The 16,218-nt window shown below is 60.7% G+C and overlaps 2 protein-coding genes across 5 annotated transcripts; both read left to right on the top strand.

Moving 5' to 3' along the window:
* Nucleotides 1-629: 629 nt before the first annotated feature.
* On the top strand, nt 630-6,472 carry CIRBP (cold inducible RNA binding protein). 4 transcript variants are annotated; one of them, XR_005578527.2, is made up of 8 exons: nt 630-723; nt 2,313-2,421; nt 2,521-2,627; nt 2,710-2,848; nt 2,936-3,017; nt 3,691-3,761; nt 6,013-6,143; nt 6,313-6,472. XR_005578527.2 is itself a non-coding variant. In XM_039465934.2 (7 exons), the coding sequence occupies exons 2-7, from the start codon at nt 2,319-2,321 to the stop codon at nt 4,143-4,145; spliced, it is 519 nt and encodes a 172-aa protein (XP_039321868.1). In that variant the 5' UTR covers nt 630-723; nt 2,313-2,318; the 3' UTR covers nt 4,146-4,906. The 4 variants fall into 4 exon arrangements, 3 of the variants coding, with proteins under 3 accessions (XP_039321868.1, XP_039321867.1, XP_074240984.1); XM_039465934.2 differs by lacking the exons at nt 6,013-6,143; nt 6,313-6,472 and adding an exon at nt 4,129-4,906; XM_074384883.1 differs by lacking the exons at nt 6,013-6,143; nt 6,313-6,472 and adding an exon at nt 4,129-4,906 and having other exon boundaries at nt 635-723; nt 2,254-2,421.
* A 102-nt stretch (nt 6,473-6,574) lies between these two features.
* On the top strand, nt 6,575-11,690 carry FAM174C (family with sequence similarity 174 member C). The gene is made up of 3 exons (XM_039465935.2): nt 6,575-7,370; nt 8,916-9,032; nt 11,232-11,690. Coding segments are annotated over exons 1-3 (399 nt in total). The 5' UTR covers nt 6,575-7,089; the 3' UTR covers nt 11,233-11,690.
* Nucleotides 11,691-16,218: the final 4,528 nt, after the last annotated feature.

Raw genomic sequence — 16,218 nt, 5'->3', positions numbered from 1 at the left:
AAAAAAAAAAAAATCAGCTGGGCATGGTGGCCCGTGCCTGTAATCCCAGCTACTCGGGAGGCTGAAGCAGGAGAATTGCCTGAACCCAGGAGGCGGAGGTTGCGGTGAGCCGAGATCGCGCCATTGCACTCCAGCCTGGGTGACAAGAGCGAAACTCCGTCTCAAAAGAAAAAAAAAAAAATATCAGGACAGATATCGGGGTTCAGATGAAGTTGGGGTGTCTTAGAGCCCGGGCTTGGGTGCGTAGGGGATCTGGGTAGGTTGACGTGTCAGGACATCAGGAGCACAGGCAAAGTCGGGGTCCCCGTGACACCCAGCGCTTCCCACGAGGCCGGAGGTTCGGAACCCGGGCTAGAGGCCCATTTGCTCCCCGCCGCAGGCAAGGGGGCGGGCACGCGGAACTGGGTCAGCCCCGCCCCGCCGCGCGCCAGCCACGCCTCCCCGAGCGCCGGCGGAGGGCTGCGGACCGGAAAAGTGGCCAATCGCCGCGCCCGACACCAGCAAGCAGGAGGGGGCGGAGCCAAGATACACCACGCCCCGTCTATGAATATAAGACGCAGCCGCGGCCTGTGATTGGTTGAGGAGGTCCCGGGGGCGGGGCCAGGCCGCGCCATATATAAGGCAGGGCTTCGGGGCGCCCCCCCCTCACTTGCGCGTTAGGAGGCTCAGGTCGTTGTGGTGTGCCGTCTTCCCGCTTGCGTCAGGGACCTGCCCGACTCAGTGGTGAGGGCCCTGGCGGCACCGGCTCAGAGGAGCTCGGGGCGGCGGGCGGCCTGCGGCGGCCAGGCGAGGCGGGGCCGCAGCGGCACGCCCCTGGGAGGGGGCGGTGCCGGGGCGGGCCCGGGGTGGCGTCCGCCCCGCCGGCGGCGAGGGGCAGCGGGAGATTGGGCCGAGCAGTGGCCAGAGGGCCTCTCCCCGCCGGCCCGGGCCGCCGGTGACCGGGTTGCTGCCGCAAAATGGCGGCCGCGAACCCGAGGCTGCGCCCAGCGAAATGGCGGGAGCGCCGAGTTCCCGGATGGAGTGGCGCAGGGTGCTAGCGGGGCGCATGCGCACGCGGCGGGGGCGGGGCCACGTGGTGAGCCCAGGCTCCAGGCCAGTTTTCGGCCGTGGCGTTGGAGGTATCCACTGACCAACGCTTTTGCTTCCCGAGCCGCAGTTTCCTTCCTTTCCTATTTGTGATTGAATGAGGGAAAGGATGCCTTAGCAAATTCTGGCTAGGCGTGCCCCGTTCTAGTGCGGTTCCCCGTCTGCCATGTCGTGCTTTGCCCCCAAAGTTTGGTCCAAGTTGGCACACACCCCCGTGCCAGACTTTCAAGTCTAGTTCTCAGAGCCACTGGGTGGTGATCATTCCCAGCCAATGAATATTTCCTCTGTGTCAGCACTGACCGCCCCCTTAAATAGCCAGTTCTCTTAAATGCTAATTACCCTGCCGGGAAACCCTGCCTCATTCCGGGGCCATTCCTTCCCCATTCTCGGCTGAGGCCCTGTTTATAAAAGTCAGTCCTTGACCCGAGGTGTCCCCCAGGACGGGGCAGTCTCTCTGACAGCCAGCCCACCAGTCTCAGGAGGCGTTTTACAGTGAACAGAAGCACCCTCTGATCCAGCAGCACATCGGCTGGTTAGGGTAGGAGTTGGCACCAGTTCCGAAAGGGGAGAAGCTGAGGGTGCAGTCCTGCCCAGGGCACAACTGGAAGGCTGTTGGGGAAGGGAGACTCCAGAGGTCCTGCCCATGGGGAGGACTGTGGAACTGGGTGTGGCCTGCCTTCAGTCTGGGGGGAGGGTGGGGCTGAGAATCACTGGATTCAGTGTGGTAAACCAATTTTAATTAAGAAGTCCTAGGGGGCTTGGTGTGGTGGCTCATGCCTGTAATCCCAAACCTTTGGGTTGCCAAGCCGGGAGGATTGCTGGAGCCCAGGTGTTTCAGACAGCCTGGGCAACATCGTGAGACCTCATCTCTACAAAAATAAATTTAAGAACAAAAAAATAGCCAATCGTGGTGGTGCACACCTGCAGTCCCAGTTTCTTGGTAGGCTGAGGTAGGAGGATTGCCTGAGCCCAGGAGGAGGTGGAGGCTGCGGTGACCCATGATTGCACCACTGCACGGCAGCCTGGGTGACAGCTAGACTCCCCCCGCCCCCACCGCCCCCACCAAAAAAAAAAAAAAAAAGTCCTAGGTATGGGTTGGGGATAATGAAAAGAAAAGTGATTTTGTAATATGTCCAGCAAAGAATTTATGTCATTTATATAAAATAGGAAGAGGGGAGAGGTGGTGAGAGGACCCCTGCTGAGGATTTCATTGGTGTCTGCCACAGGCCGCCATGGCATCAGATGAAGGCAAGCTTTTCGTTGGAGGACTGAGTTTTGACACCAATGAACAGTCGCTGGAGCAGGTCTTCTCAAAATATGGACAGATTTCTGAAGGTGAGGCTGGTGCTGGGCCAGTGGCCCAGGGTGGCTTGTACTCCTCCCTACCTGTAGGGACAGCTGGGTGCTGACTGCAGATCTCTTTGTCCTGCACAGTGGTGGTTGTGAAAGACAGGGAGACCCAGAGATCTCGGGGATTTGGGTTTGTCACCTTTGAGAACATCGATGATGCCAAGGATGCCATGATGGCCATGAACGGGAAGGTGAGGATCAGGGTGCTGAGCGGGAGCCCGGCCTGAGGATGGGGCACCCACCTGCTAACCTGTGCCACCCTCTGGTCTCCAGTCTGTAGACGGGCGGCAGATCCGAGTGGACCAGGCGGGCAAGTCGCCAGACAGCCGATCTCGGGGGTACCGTGGCGGCTCTGCCGGGGGCCGGGGCTTCTTCCGCGGGGGCCGAGGACGGGGCCGTGGGTTCTCTAGAGGTGAGTGTCATGAACGGGCCCTTTGGGGACGCTGTGAGGCACTGCTCGTGGGAGCTGGTACTCATTTTTCCTTCCTGTTATGTGCAGGAGGAGGGGACCGAGGCTATGGGGGGAACCGGTTTGAGTCCAGGAGTGGGGGCTACGGAGGCTCCAGAGACTACTATAGCAGGTGAGGGGGGAGTCAGCCTGGGCACGGGCGGCTGCGGGGCGGGGTGAGGGTCGAGTCAGCCTGGGCACAGGGGTGGCTGTGGGGTGGCCAGCTTCAGGCCTAGGTCCCTGGGAGGCCTGAGGAAGCTGGCTGCGTAAGGAGCAGAAGCAGGAGGGGGCCCAGGCTGGGAGGAGAGGGGACTGCTTAGAACAGTCGCAGAAGTCGGCCGGGCGCGGTGGCTCAAGCCTGTAATCCCAGCACTTTGGGAGGCCGAGGCGGGTGGATCACGAGGTCAAAAGATCGAGACCATCCTGGTCAACATGGTGAAACCCCGTCTCTACTAAAAATACAAAAAATTAGCTGGGCATGGTGGCGCGTGCCTGTAATCCCAGCTACTTAGGAGGCTGAGGCAGGAGACTTGCTTGAACCCAGGAGGCGGAGATTGCGGTGAGCCGAGATCGCGCCATTGCACTCCAGCCTGGGTAACAAGAGTCTCCAAAAAAAAAAGAACAGTCGCAGAAGTTAGAGGGCCTGGGGGACACAGCTGGTGGGGGTTTTGGATTTCCAAGACTGCCCTGCTAGAATCCTCGCTGTGTTCCTAGAAGGGACGGCTGGCCTGCGGGCTGGCGGTGCAGCCTCTTGGGGCAGAGCAGAAGTAGACGTTCTCTCTAGCACTCACTTGTGTGTCCTGCAGCCGGAGTCAGAGTAGCGGCTACGGTGACCGGAGCTCAGGCGGGTCCTACAGAGACAGCTACGACAGTTACGGTAAGTCACACTCCGAGGGTGCCACGCTGCTGTGGCCTGCGGTGGGAGCTCGGTTCACTCTGGCACCCTCTCCAAGCGACTTAGGCTGGACACTCAGACCTTGTCACTGCGCTTGCCCATAGGGGACGCATCTGTCCTCTCAGAGCCATTTCTACTGCAGGACACAAGAGCAAATGAGACTGACCAAAGGCAAGGGAGAGCGAGGGCCCGCCGGGCAGTTGGTGCAGGTGCATGTGCGCCGCCGGCCTCCCTCGGCTGTGGGGGGTGGTTGCTCCCCGGCCGCAGGCCATGGCCGGTCTGGCCTCTGGGGTGACGCTGCCTCTCGTTGCTTCAGTGCCTTTACACTGTGCCTGCTTCTTGTCCTCAGCTACACACAACGAGTAAAAACCCTTCCTGCTCAAGATCGTCCTTCCAATGGCTGTGTATTTAAAGATTGTGGGAGCTTCGCTGAACGTTAATGTGTAGTAAACGCACCTCCTTGTATTCCCACTTTTGTAGTCATTTCGGTTCTGATCTTGTCAAACCCAGCCCGACCGCTTCTGACCCCAGGATGGCCTCGTTATAGACCTTTTTTTTTTTTTTTTTTTTTTTTAAAGGAAGTGCTGTTTTTAAGGGTTTTGAAAACATTTTGAAGAGCACTTCAGATTTACTTTTTTCTTTTGACCACGAGCCATGAGTTCCAAAAAAGTCGTCGGGGGTTGTGTGGAGTTTCGTTTTTTTTAGTTTTTGGTTTTTTGGTTGCGTTGCCTTTTTTTCTTTGTTACTGGGGTTGGCCCCATGAAGTGGGTGCCCCATTCACTCCTCTCTGAGATCGAACGGACTGTGAATCCGATCTTTGTCGGAAGCTGAGCAAGCTGTGGCTTTTTTCCAACTCCGTGTGACGTTTCTGAGTGTAGCGTGGTAGGACCCTGGCAGGCGCGGCAGCAGCTGCCCTGGAGCCCCAGCCCGTGCGCTCATCTGCTGTGCACCCAGGATAGACGTGCAAACGTGTTTGAGAGGTTCTTGAAGATGTTTATTTATATTGTCCTTTTTTACTGGAAGACGTGCACATACTCCATCGATGTTGTATTTGCAGTGGCTGAGGAATTCTTGTACGCAGTTTTCTTTGGCTTTACGAAGCCGATTAAAAGACCGTGTGAAATGAACCTTGCTCTGACAATTCCCTTGCATTGCACAACACACTCCGCTGCAGGCTCCTGCAGCCAGACCTGAGCAGAGAGAAGGGAGAAGGCGGAGGAGCAGCGGGGCTGCAGGCACTCTGTGGGGCCTGCAGAGAGCTAGATGAGGGAGGCACAGCAGACTGGCGCTGGTCAGGGTAGGGGAGTCAGGCGGGGGACGGGAGCGGGTAGCTCAGGCCAAAGGGCAGACCCGGGAGGCTTCTGGCAGTGGTGGCCAGAGGGCTGGACTCTGCGGGCAGCTTAGCAGGGACAGTGGACGTGCGCCCGACGCTGGCCTGGACTGCCTCAGTCTAGAAGCAGGCCAGAGAGCGGAGGCACGTGGCATCCCAGGGCGACCTAGCTAGTTCTGCTGTTGCTTCACGAGTTCTGAGCGTTCTCTGCTAGCCTATGGAAGCTGCAGCCCTCGGAGGACAGAAGTGTTGTGCGCCCAACAGAACCCTCTGAGACGCAAGCTGCTCCCTTGGCTAGCTCATATGTGGAAATAGCCCTGTAATTCGAGGTAACTCCTTCCGCTCGTGTCCACATCCCTCTTGTCGAGAGCTCATTGAAAGTCATGTGCCCGGGGAATGTTCCTGTGACTGCTTTTTGTTTTTCCTGTTTTTAAAAAATTAAGGTGGAACTAAAGTCCGGCCCTGCCATTATACTCCCCGCGTGCAGCCAGCACAGCCTGGGCCCAGTCGTGCCTGGCTCAGATGAGGTCCCTTAAGCAGGATTGGAGACCAGTGAACGCCCCCCGCCTTTTGGATTTTTTGCTCATCAATTGACCTTCTTTTCCAGACCTCTTAAGTCATGCTCTTAACTGTAGCTTTCTCTGATGTCTGTTGCCGCCATTAGTTTTTTCCAGAGCCCGCACTGGCCCACACAGCTCCATCCCATGCAGGCAGCTGGCTCTGGCTGCGTCCCCAAGGTGCAGGCCTGCCCCGGGCACGCTGGCCCGTGACGGAGCCTGAGGTCACAGCCCCGTGACTAGCCTGAGACCTTCCTAGGAGCTGTGGATGTTTCCGGGGAGGCTGGGAGGGGCAGCTGTGAGCCCCGTGGAGGACATCGGGAGTAACGCTGCTTTGCTTTGGCAGGTTGAAGGGGCACGGCCAGGACTCGGGGAAGGGTGGCCTGAGATCAGCGATGACCTCTGGGGTCACTGTCCCAGGAGGGACTTCACCTGGAACAGCTGGAGGCAGCCGCTTGACCCGGAGGTCTGTCCCTTGTAAGTGCTTTCGGGAACAGTGGGATGTGGGCTGAGCCCTGTCCCGGGCGGCGCCTGGTCGTTCCAGCGAGTCCTGCTGTCCCGCACCTGGGTGCAGGGCAGCACCTCCCTAGAGCGCCTGGTACGCCGGCTGGAGCGCGCGTCTGTTCTCCCTTCCTGCCCGTTCCAGGCGGCGCTTAGCCCGAAAGGTGCAGGCCCCAGGCCTGAGATCGCTCCTGGAGGACCGGCTGCGGGGCGCTGGCGGCTTTCGGGGCGGCCAGACCTTGCCCACAACGGCGGAGCCCTGTGAAAATCGGATTTGAATAAAGGGCTACGTGTGCACCCAGAAAGACGAGTCTGTGGTCTAGGGAGGGCCGTCGGGGTCGGAGCTGGGCCACAGGGAGAGAAGCCTGTGGTTCAGTGCACGAGCCACGAGCTGCAGCCGGCAGGGAAGACCGCGCGGGGCTGGCCACGGGGGGGTTCGCGGCGTGGAGACGACTGCCGCGCGGTGGGGGTTCCGAGGCGCACTCGGCCTTTGGGGAGCGGCGGCCGCGCAGGTGCCGTCAAACCCCGTCTCGGGCGGAGCCCCGGGGCACCTGCGGCAGGCTGGGGAAGGGGGCGCCGCCGAAGCGGTCCGAGTGTGTGTGAGGCCCGGAGAAGGGGCGGGGAGGAGCAGCCCGAGTTCCTGAGGCCGGCGTCCTCCCCGCCAACCCTCTATCCTCGGAGGCCGCGCCCCGCGCCGGGCTGGCGTTCGCGGGTTCTGCCCGCCGTGCCCTGCCGGGGCTCCCACGGGCGGGGTCCGCGGCCGGCGCGCGGGGCACTCTGGGTAGCGCTCCGGTGCGCCCGGCTGAGGCGGGAAGGGGGCGGGGCCGGGCGTCAGGCTCCGCCCCTGCGCCCCATTGGCCGGCACCGTCCCCGCATGCCTGACTGACAGCCTCGCGTAGGGGCGGGGCACTTCCACCAGGCCATGGGGCCGAGCGTGTTGCCGCTGCCTCTGCTGCTGCTTCTGCCGGTGCTGCTGCTGGCGGCGCTGCCGTGCGGTGCCAAGGAGGCCTCGCCGCCGCCGCCCGCGCAGGCCACACTGTCGCCGGCACCGGCCGTGACGAACGGGAGCCAGCCTGGCGGCCCGCACAACAGCACGCACGCGCGTCCGCCGGGAACGTCGGGCTCAGCGCTGCTGCGCTCCCTCTACGTGGTCATGGGCTTCTGCGGCCTTGCCGTGCTCTACTTCCTCATCCGGGAGTTCAGGTGCGTCAGGCGCACGCAGAGCGGTCGCCCAGCCGCGGCCAATCAGCGCGCGCCCCTTGTGTCACGTGCGGGGCGGGCCCTCCCTCCCTGCTGGAGTGGGTGTGGGTGGGGTAGAGTCCACGTGACTCGCTCGCTCTTTAACCTGTGGCTGGGCTCCCGGTTGCCAAGCGCTGCAGCCTCTTAATTCGTGGGTTTTCCAGATGAGGCCACCGCTGCCAGAGCGTGCCGGGCAAGGGTCAGGCCCTGGCGGGGCGAGGAGTCCCTCTTGGTTCCTTGTCAGCCGCTGCTCTCCTTTTCCCGCCTGCGGCCAGGGCCCTTCCGGGTATCCAGATTCTTCTGTGCTTCTACCCACTGAAGCTCAGCCGTCGCCAGGGTCGGCGTTGTTTCCGCTTTGGGTGGTCCCACAGCCGGGGAGGTGCGGCTGCGTCCCCAGACCCTCACAGGGGCCCCAGCTGTAGACAGTCTCTGGGCTGTTGCCTTTTGAGGCCACCCCGGCTTCCCTGGCCTATGGCCCCAGTCTCTTCCGGGCTCCTGACTAGCCATTGTGGCTGCTTCTCCTGGGTGGGCTTTTATCACACACCGAGGACCTTACCCCTTTTGCCCATCACCACCGTGGCATTGTCAAGCTGCATTTTTTTTTTTTTTTTTTTTGAGACGGAGTTTCGCTCTTGTTACCCAGGCTGGAGTGCAATGGCGCAATCTCGGCTCACCGCAACCTCCTCCTCCTGGGCTCAGGCAATTCTCCTGCCTCAGCTTCCTGAGTAGCTGGGATTACAGGCACGTGCCACCATGCCCAGCTAATTTTTTTTGCACTTTTAGTAGAGACGGGGTTTCACCATGTTGACCAGGATGGTCTCGATCTCTCGACCTCGTGATCCACCCGCCTCGGCCTCCCAAAGTGCTGGGATTAAAGGCTTGAGCCACCGCGCCCGGCAAGCTGCATTTTTTTAATAACTTTTTTTTGTAGCGATGGTGTCTCGCCATGTTGCCCAGGTTGGTCTCGAACTCCTGGGCTCGAGCGATCCTCCTTTGTCGGCCTCCCAAAGTGTTGACGTTATACATGTGAGCCACTGCGCCTGGCTGTGTTGCATTTTAGGGGCCCTGTGTAGAGCCTCCCCTGTGCTCCACACCCCTTCAAGTGGAAGCTGTGTCCGGGCCCTCCCTGCCTCCCTGGCTGCTTCGGCCGCCGGAAGCTTGGGGATGAGACAGCTTTCCATTTTGTTGTCTTGGGCAAAGTCTCCTCACTGTATGAGCCTCACTCTTTTCATGAGTGCAACGGGAGTGATGTCCTCGTGCCTCTCTTGGGGTCCTGGCACAGGAGAGATGGTAGGGCATGCTGGGGACGTGACTGCTCACTGTCACTGCCATGGGAGTGACTGGTAGTCATTTGGCGATTAAGACATGAAAGAAACAGGCACAGCAAGACCAGGGGGTCTGCAGCAGGGCTGGGGGAGTCCGGTAGAGGAGGCCAATGAGGGTCCTGAGGGAAGGAGGCGGCAGGGTTGGCAGGGAGGGCCCACTGAGGGTGCCTGGACCTACTTGCAGGTTGAAGAAGCCTCAGCGGAGGCGATACGGCCTCCTGGCCAACACCGAGGACCCCACCGAGACGGCCTCGCTGGACAGCAATGAGGAGACGGTCTTTGAATCTCAGAATCTGAGATGGTGTGCAACCCTTCCCTGGCTCTGGAACCTTGGTGGGCCGGCTGGACTGGAGACTCGGGGGGATCTGGGGACTCCGCCAAGTGATGGGGTGGTTCCTACGATTGCAGCTGACCGACCCGGTGGTCAGGCTGCGGCCCCCTGGGCAGGGCTCATCACTTCTCCCGGCCTCCATTTACTACCTTTTGTTTGTTTGTTTAAATTTTAATTTATTTATTTGTTTTTGAGACGGAGTCTCGCTCTGTCTCCCAGGCTGGAGTGCAGTGCTAGATCCTGGCTCACTGGAGCCTCTGCCTCGTCTCCCAAGTAGCTGGGATTACAGGCACCAGCCACCATGCCTGGCTAATTTTTTGTATTTAGGAGAAATGGGGTTTCAACATGTTGGCTTGGCTGGTCTCGAACTCCTGACCTCAAGTGATCTGCCTGCCTCGGCCTCCCAAAGAGCTGAGATTACAGGTGTGAGCTATCGCACCCAGCCTTTTTTTAAAAAAAAAAAATTAAGTTTTTGGGGTTTTTTTGAGACAAAGTCTCACTGTCGCCCAGCCCAGAGTCCAGTGTTGCCATCTTGGCTCACCACAACCTCCACCTCCCGGGTTCAAGTAGTTCTCCCGCCTCAGCCTCCCAAGTAGCTGGGATTACAGGCACCTGTCACCACACCCAGCTAGTATTTGTATTTTTAGTAGAGACGGGGTTTCACCATGTTGTCCAGGCTGGTCTCGAACTCCTGACCTCAGGTGATTCACCCATCTCAGCTTCCCAAAGTGCTGGGGTTACAGGAGTGAGCTACCGCACCCACCCTATTATTATTTTCTTTTTCTTTTTTTTTTTTTTTGAGATGGAATTTTGTTCTTGTTGCCCAGGCTGGAGTGCAATGGTGTGATCTCGGCTCACCATATCCTCCGCCTCCTGGGTTCAAGCGATTCTCCCTCCTCAGTCTCCTGAGTAGCTGGGATTACAGGTGCCCACCACTATGCTTGGCTAATTTTGGATATTTTTAGTAGAGACGGGGTTTCACCGTGTTGGCCAGGCTGGTCTCGAACTCCTGACCTCAGGTGATTCACCCATCTCAGCCTCCCGGAGTGCTGGGATTACAGCTATGAGCCACCATGCCCAGCTGCCTAGTGTTTTTTCTTTAATTAGAGATAGGATCTTGCTCTGTTGTCCAGGTTGGTCTCTTAACTCTTGGACTTAAGTGAGCCTCTCTTCTTGGCCTCCCAAAGTGCTGCGACTACAGGCATGAACTAGCACACCCAGCCTCATTTCTTGCTACTTTAAGAAATGAGGGGCCGGGTGCAGTGGCTCACGCCTATAATCCCAGCATTTGGGGAGGTTGAGGCGGGTGACTCACCTGAGGTCAGGAGTCCGAGACCAGCCCAGTCAACGTGGCAAAACCCCATCTTTATTAAAAAATGCAAAAAATCAGCTGGGCACGGTGGCGCGTGTCTGTCATCCCAGCTACTCAGGAGGCTGAGGCAGGAGAATTGCCTGAACCCAGGAGGCGGAGGTTGCGGTGAGCCGAGATCGCGCCATTGCACTCCAGCCTGGGTGACAAGAGCGAAACTCCGTCTCAAAAAAAAAAAAAAGAAATGAGGAAAGCAGCTTAGGGTAGTGGGTGCTCGCTCGGGGCCCCTCCCTGACGGACGGGGTCCAAGTCAGGTGCAGAAATGACCATAGGCTGCTTCGGAGCGGGCAGGGTAGGAGGGCCTGTCCCTGTTGTGTAACGGAGCTGAGGAAGCAGGAGGACAGAGGCTGCGGCCTCCCAGGTGTCTGGTGGGACTGGGGTAGGCGTGGGTGTAGAGGCAGGGGCCGCGTACTGGCCGGGTCCTAGGCAGGGAAGGGTGGGTCTTTTGTGCTGCAGTGCGGTTTCTGTGGCGACCGTGGCCTGCTGGCGTGTGGCAGGCCTGGAGGCTGGGAGACCAAGGGACAGGCTGGCGTCTGACTTTCGAGCCCCCAGGGAGGGAGAGATTGCGATCCCTCCCCAAGGTCTGACTCCATCCTGGGAACCCCTCCCAGGTTTCTTCCACCTCCTGGCTGGGGGCCCTTCCCCGAGGTGGGCAGCTGAGCAGGGCCCAGGAAGCCAGGGGAGGGTCCTGGACAGGCTGCCCACTGCTGCCTACTGCTGCCTGACCTGTGTGAGCCTCTGCCCGACGACAGGCGGGCCCTTCGCTCCTCACCTCTCACCCTTGCACCCCCCGCTTCCAGATGCTGAGCCAGGGAGGCAGCCTTTCCACGAGGGAAGGACAGGAGCCAGGGCCCACCAGTGCCCAGCAACCCCCGCCCCACCGCTTCTCCTTCGGACCTCCGGGCCGGCCCCACCCAGTGCCAGCCTCACCCAGTGCCAGCTTGAGAGTCCTTTCGGACCCTGTGCAGCCCGCCCTCCTGCCGCAGCCTGCACCCGCTGCCACACTGCACAGCCTCGCCTCCCAGCTGCCACCCCAGCCTGACTGAGGGTCCCGGTGAAGACAGGAGGGGCCCTGAGAGCCACTGCCCAGGACTCTGAGGCCGCCTTGCCTGACTGTGACTTGTGCCTCTCCCCAGCCTCCTCGGGGACATGGCAGCCCTGAGCCAAGACTGGGTGGGCAGGTAACCCAAGGGACCTGTGTTGGAACACTTTCCCGCCGGACTGGAACAATAAACAGCCATGTCTGCCGCTGGTCCTGACCTCGCCACCCCAGACCCGTCTACACCGGGTCAGTCAGTTGCGGGGCAGTGGAGGGGGCTCCAGCCGGACTCAGTTCCCCATCTGCAGCCATGCTTGGGTCCCCAGCCTTGCCTCCACGTGAGGAACCCATGTGGTAGGCAGGAGGGGGACCTGTCTCCAGCTGCCTGGGATGAGGCCCTGCCTGTCGGCACCTGTACCCCTAGAGAGAACTCCTAGTCATCCGTCAAAGCCCCTGGCCCCCGGGCCCCTCCTCTATGCCATCTTCAGTCTGGGTCTCATGGGCCCCCCTTCCGGAGGAACCCCACTTCACCTCACAAATACCTCTGGCAATGATTCCGGGGAGCCCCCAAGCTGTGCTGTGGGAGGCTGGAGCTCCCTGTGGCCTAAGCCCTCCTGCCGGCCACCCCTCCCCAATCAGTCCCCTGTGGACCCACCGGCCTGAGACCGCATCCCCGGCAAGGTGCTGAATGGGCTTCCCTGGTGTTTTGTTCCTGCGGGGGGCTGTGTCCGGGCAGAGCCCACTTCTGGCCTGTCACCCCGTTGCCCATGAGGTTGGCCTCGGACCGAGGCGTGTGGGTACCCACAGCCCGGGGTCTCTTCCTGGGCAGTCTGGCCGGAGCCGCCACTGCCCTGTCAGGAGGAGGAGTCGCCACCAGGTGGCAGCCTTGTGCCGCCCAGTCCGCAGTCCGTAACGGCCCATGTCTCACCCCACTTCCCGAGCCCACCACATCCCTCATCCACGAGGGCTGGGCAGCACCCCAGGCTGGTGCGTCGCACAACCCTGCCAACCGACCCTGTCCGCCGCCAAGCTTGGGAGGGGCTGCTGGGGACCAGGCTGTCACCTGTCAGGCCAGGGCCCCTCATTCTCATACCGTCTGCTCTCTTGGGCATCTCCATCTGACCATGCCTTGCCAAGACTCTGCTCACATTTCTCCTTCCCTGTCCAGTGCCCAGCCTCAGCTGCCGCCTCCAGGAAGTCCTCTGTGATTGCTCACCCAGCCTGTTTTTGGTTTTGGTTTTTTTTTTTTTTGAGACGGAGTTTCGCTCTTGTTACCCAGGCTGGAGTGCAATGGCGCGATCTCGGCTCACCGCAACCTCCGCCTCCTGGGTTCAGGCAATTCTCCTGCCTCAGCCTCCTGAGTAGCTGGGATTACAGGCACGTGCCACCATGCCCAGCTAATGTTTTGCATTTTTAGTAGAGACGGGGTTTCACCATGTTGACCAGGACGGTCTCGATCTCTCGACCTCGTGATCCACCCGCCTCGGCCTCCCAAAGTGCTGGGATTACAGGCTTGAGCCACCGCGCCCGGCCTCCAGCCTGTTCTTCAGGGGAATCCTTCAGCGAAGGTTGGGGAAGCAACCCCCAAACTGAGGTCTGAGCCCAAGGGAGGCCCCAGATGCTGCAGGTGGGGAGGGCGGCGTGGCTCGGCCTGGCCACGTGTGGGTCTCACCTAAAGCCCAGGCCGTGCTGTTTTCCGTCTGCCCGGCCTTTTTGTGTCTGTCTCCAAACTCTCCCATCTGCGTGTCTCCATCTGCCTCCTTCACTTTGTCTCTGTCTCCACGTTTGACCCTCTGGGATGAGCTTTCAACAGGCGCGGAGACACCGGCCCCGGCCCCCACCTTGTGATCTGCGCCCCCCGCCGCCACCCCATCCCACAGCTCTGAGCGCTTCTCCGGCTTCAAAAGGCACATTAATTACTCTAATGAGGTCAGGAGAGACTTGCGCGCTGCCATCCGGAGTCGGAACACGCCGCAGCCCCCAGCCCAGCCGCCGCCGCCCCCTCTGGCAGGGAGAGGGGCTCTGCCCCCTGGTCCCCTCTGCCTGTCAGGGCCCATCAGCCGGGCTGCGCCCGCGTTGGTGTGGAGTAATTGGCAGCCCCCCAAGGTTAATGCACTGTTAGCCGGGGGTTCTCCTGGGCTAAGAGCCGGAGAGGGGACTGTCAGCCAGAGATGAAAGGTCCGAGGTCCTGGCCGGCGCCTGGCCTGGGCGCCTGTGGGAGTGCGTGTGTGTGCGGGTGCCTCGGAAATGGGGGGGCGGGCAGCGGCGGTCTCCACCTCCCCCAGGCAGAGACACACGGGCATAAACAGAACACGGCCGTGTAGACGCACCACAGTCCACACAGCCGCACATACAGGATGCACACAGCCCCTCGGGACACGGGGTCACACACAGGTGTGACCTGCTCGGATCCTGACCCCATGCCTGGGGAGGGGAGTGTCTCAGGCCCACAGCCCCACCCCTGCCCCTTGCCCAGCCCACTGGACAAGCGGGGTACCTGGCCCCTGGCTGGGCGTCTGGGTTGGGATCTCTGCTTCAGCAGCGGGTCCGGCCCAGGCTGGAGAGGGGAGGACTCAGAGCCCAGCCTCTCCGTCTGTGAAATGGGGACCGGTGGGTGCTGGGGAAGTGGCCTCGAGGGCTAGACGTGTCGGGTTCCTTGTGGAGCCTGACGTTCGCTGGCGTCTCCTGGGGAGACGAAGATGGGGCTCCTGATGCCAGGGTGTCCCAGGGAGGGGGCCCCATGGGCCAATCACAGTCACTTGGGGTTGGCAGGCAAGGGAGGGCACTGTGCCCCTGCCGGGGGCGCTGAGACCCCCATACCCTTGATCCCCCACCTCCAGGGATCTCACCACAGGTCCCCATCTCCTGTGTGGGGGACCTGAGCCATCACTGCCCCCACATGGAGGCCACTGACCTCCCCTCCCAGGCCAGCTAGCCTCTGAGAAGCACCCAGTGCTTTGCTGTGGGACACGAAGCCACACGTGGCTATTCACATTACTTCAGTTACATAAAACTGTAGGTCCGGGCCGGGCGCGGTGGCTCACGCCTGTAATCCCAGCACTTTGGGAGGCCAAGACAGGTGGATCACGAGGTCAGGAGTTCAAGACCGGCGTGGCCAAGATGGTGAAACCCCGTCTCTACTTAAAAATATATACATACGGCCGGGCGCGGTGGCTCAAGCCTGTAATCCCAGCACTTTGGGAGGCCGAGGCGGGTGGATCACGAGGTCGAGAGATCGAGACCATCCTGGTCAACATGGTGAAACCCTGTCTCTACTAAAAACACAAAAAATTATCTGGGCGTGGTGGCACGTGCCTGTAATCCCAGCTACTCAGGAGGCAGAGGCAGGGGAATGGCTCCAACCCAGGAGGCAGAGATTGCAGTGAGCCGAGATCACACCACTGCACTCCAGCGTGGGCGACACAGGGAGACTCCATCTCAAAACAACAACAGCAGAAACTGGAGATCCGAAGTCCAGGGCCTCAGTCACCACGGGGAGCCAGAGGCCCCAGCTTGGGACAGCGACGACGGGTGCGGGGCGGGAACGTTCTCTTCGTCTTGGGAAGTTCTGGACGCTGGTGGTGTCTGGACACTGGCGGACGGGCCTGTGTTAGGTGGGATGAGGGAGAGACAAAGGGGAAGGGGGACGGGGAGGAGGGGGGAGGAGAGTGGGAAGGAGAAGGCTGTGAACGGAGAGGAGGGATGGGAGGAAGGTGGAAGGGGAGGAGGAAGAGGAGGAGGGAGAGGAGGGTTCTGAAGATAGAGAAAGGAGGGAGGGGGAGGAGGAGGGGACGGGAAGGAGGGAGAAGGGAGGGGAGGGGTGGGGAGGGCAGGAAGATGTGAAAGGAGAGGAAGGAGGAGGGGTATTAAGGCGGAAGAGAGAGTTGGAAGGGGAGGAGGAGAGAATGAAGGGAGGAGGGAGGGGAGGAAGGTGTGAAGGGAGGAGGGAGTGAAGGGAGGAGGGAGGGGAGGAGGGAAGGAAGGAGGGAGTGAAGGGAGAGTAAAGAGGGAGGGAGGAGGAATGGGAAAGGTGTGAAGGGAAGGACTGAAGGGATGGAGGGGAAGAAGGAGTGAAGGGAGGAGAGGAGGGTGTGAAGGGAGGAGGGAGTGAAGGGAGGAAGGAGGGGAGGGGTGGGAAGGGCAAGAAGATGTGAAAGAAGAGAGGAAGGAGGAGGGGGTATTAAGGCAGAAGAGAGAGTTGGAAGGGGAGGAGGAGGGAGGGGAGGAGGGTGTGAAGGGAGGAGGGAGGAGGGGAGGAGGGAGGAGGGAGGGGAGGAGAGAGTTAAGGGAGGAGAGGAGGAGGGAGTGAAGGGAGGAGGGAGGGGAGGAGGGAGGAGGGGAGGAGGGAGTGAAGGCAGGAGCGTGAACTGGGAAACACGGCTTTATACCTGTTCCTTTCCTCCACTGACACAGGCGCTGCAGGAGTCTTGGGTCCAGGCTGAGGTTTCAGGGTCCTGGCTGGACTTGGACGGGGGTGGGGGTTTCAACGTTACTGGCGGGAGAGAGGGATACATTTTTACTTTCAGGGTCAGTGATCTGACCCCTGGGGCTAGGTGCAGAGCCTGGGTCTGAACTTGGCAGGTCGGGGGATGGACAGAGGTCAGGCTCCCACCCAGAGTGGAGCCCGAGACCTGCCCAGGCCCCCGCACCCCGTGACCCCGCCGCCTGACCCTTGCCTGGCTGAGATGGGGCTTCTGAAAGCTGCTGGCAGTAGGGCAGGCAGCGGATTGAGTCCAATTTATTCTGTA

This window comes from Saimiri boliviensis, chromosome 14, assembly GCF_048565385.1.
Source record: "Saimiri boliviensis isolate mSaiBol1 chromosome 14, mSaiBol1.pri, whole genome shotgun sequence".
NCBI classification, from domain to species: domain Eukaryota; kingdom Metazoa; phylum Chordata; class Mammalia; order Primates; family Cebidae; genus Saimiri; species Saimiri boliviensis.
The sequence above is the reverse complement of the archived record's forward strand: the minus strand, read 5'-3'. Positions and strand labels throughout refer to the sequence as shown.

What these genes read in the sequence shown, in the direction of transcription:
- CIRBP (XM_039465933.2), top strand. Translation starts at nt 2,319, where the DNA reads ATGGCATCAGATGAAGGCAAGCTTTTCGTTGGAGGACTGAGTTTTGAC. An exon ending in ATATGGACAGATTTCTGAAG is followed by an intron (nt 2,422 to 2,520) that starts GTGAGGCTGGTG and finishes TGTCCTGCACAG; the next exon opens with TGGTGGTTGTGAAAGACAGG. An exon ending in TGATGGCCATGAACGGGAAG is followed by an intron (nt 2,628 to 2,709) that starts GTGAGGATCAGG and finishes TCTGGTCTCCAG; the next exon opens with TCTGTAGACGGGCGGCAGAT.
- FAM174C (XM_039465935.2), top strand. Translation starts at nt 7,090, where the DNA reads ATGGGGCCGAGCGTGTTGCCGCTGCCTCTGCTGCTGCTTCTGCCGGTG. An exon ending in TTCCTCATCCGGGAGTTCAG is followed by an intron (nt 7,371 to 8,915) that starts GTGCGTCAGGCG and finishes ACCTACTTGCAG; the next exon opens with GTTGAAGAAGCCTCAGCGGA.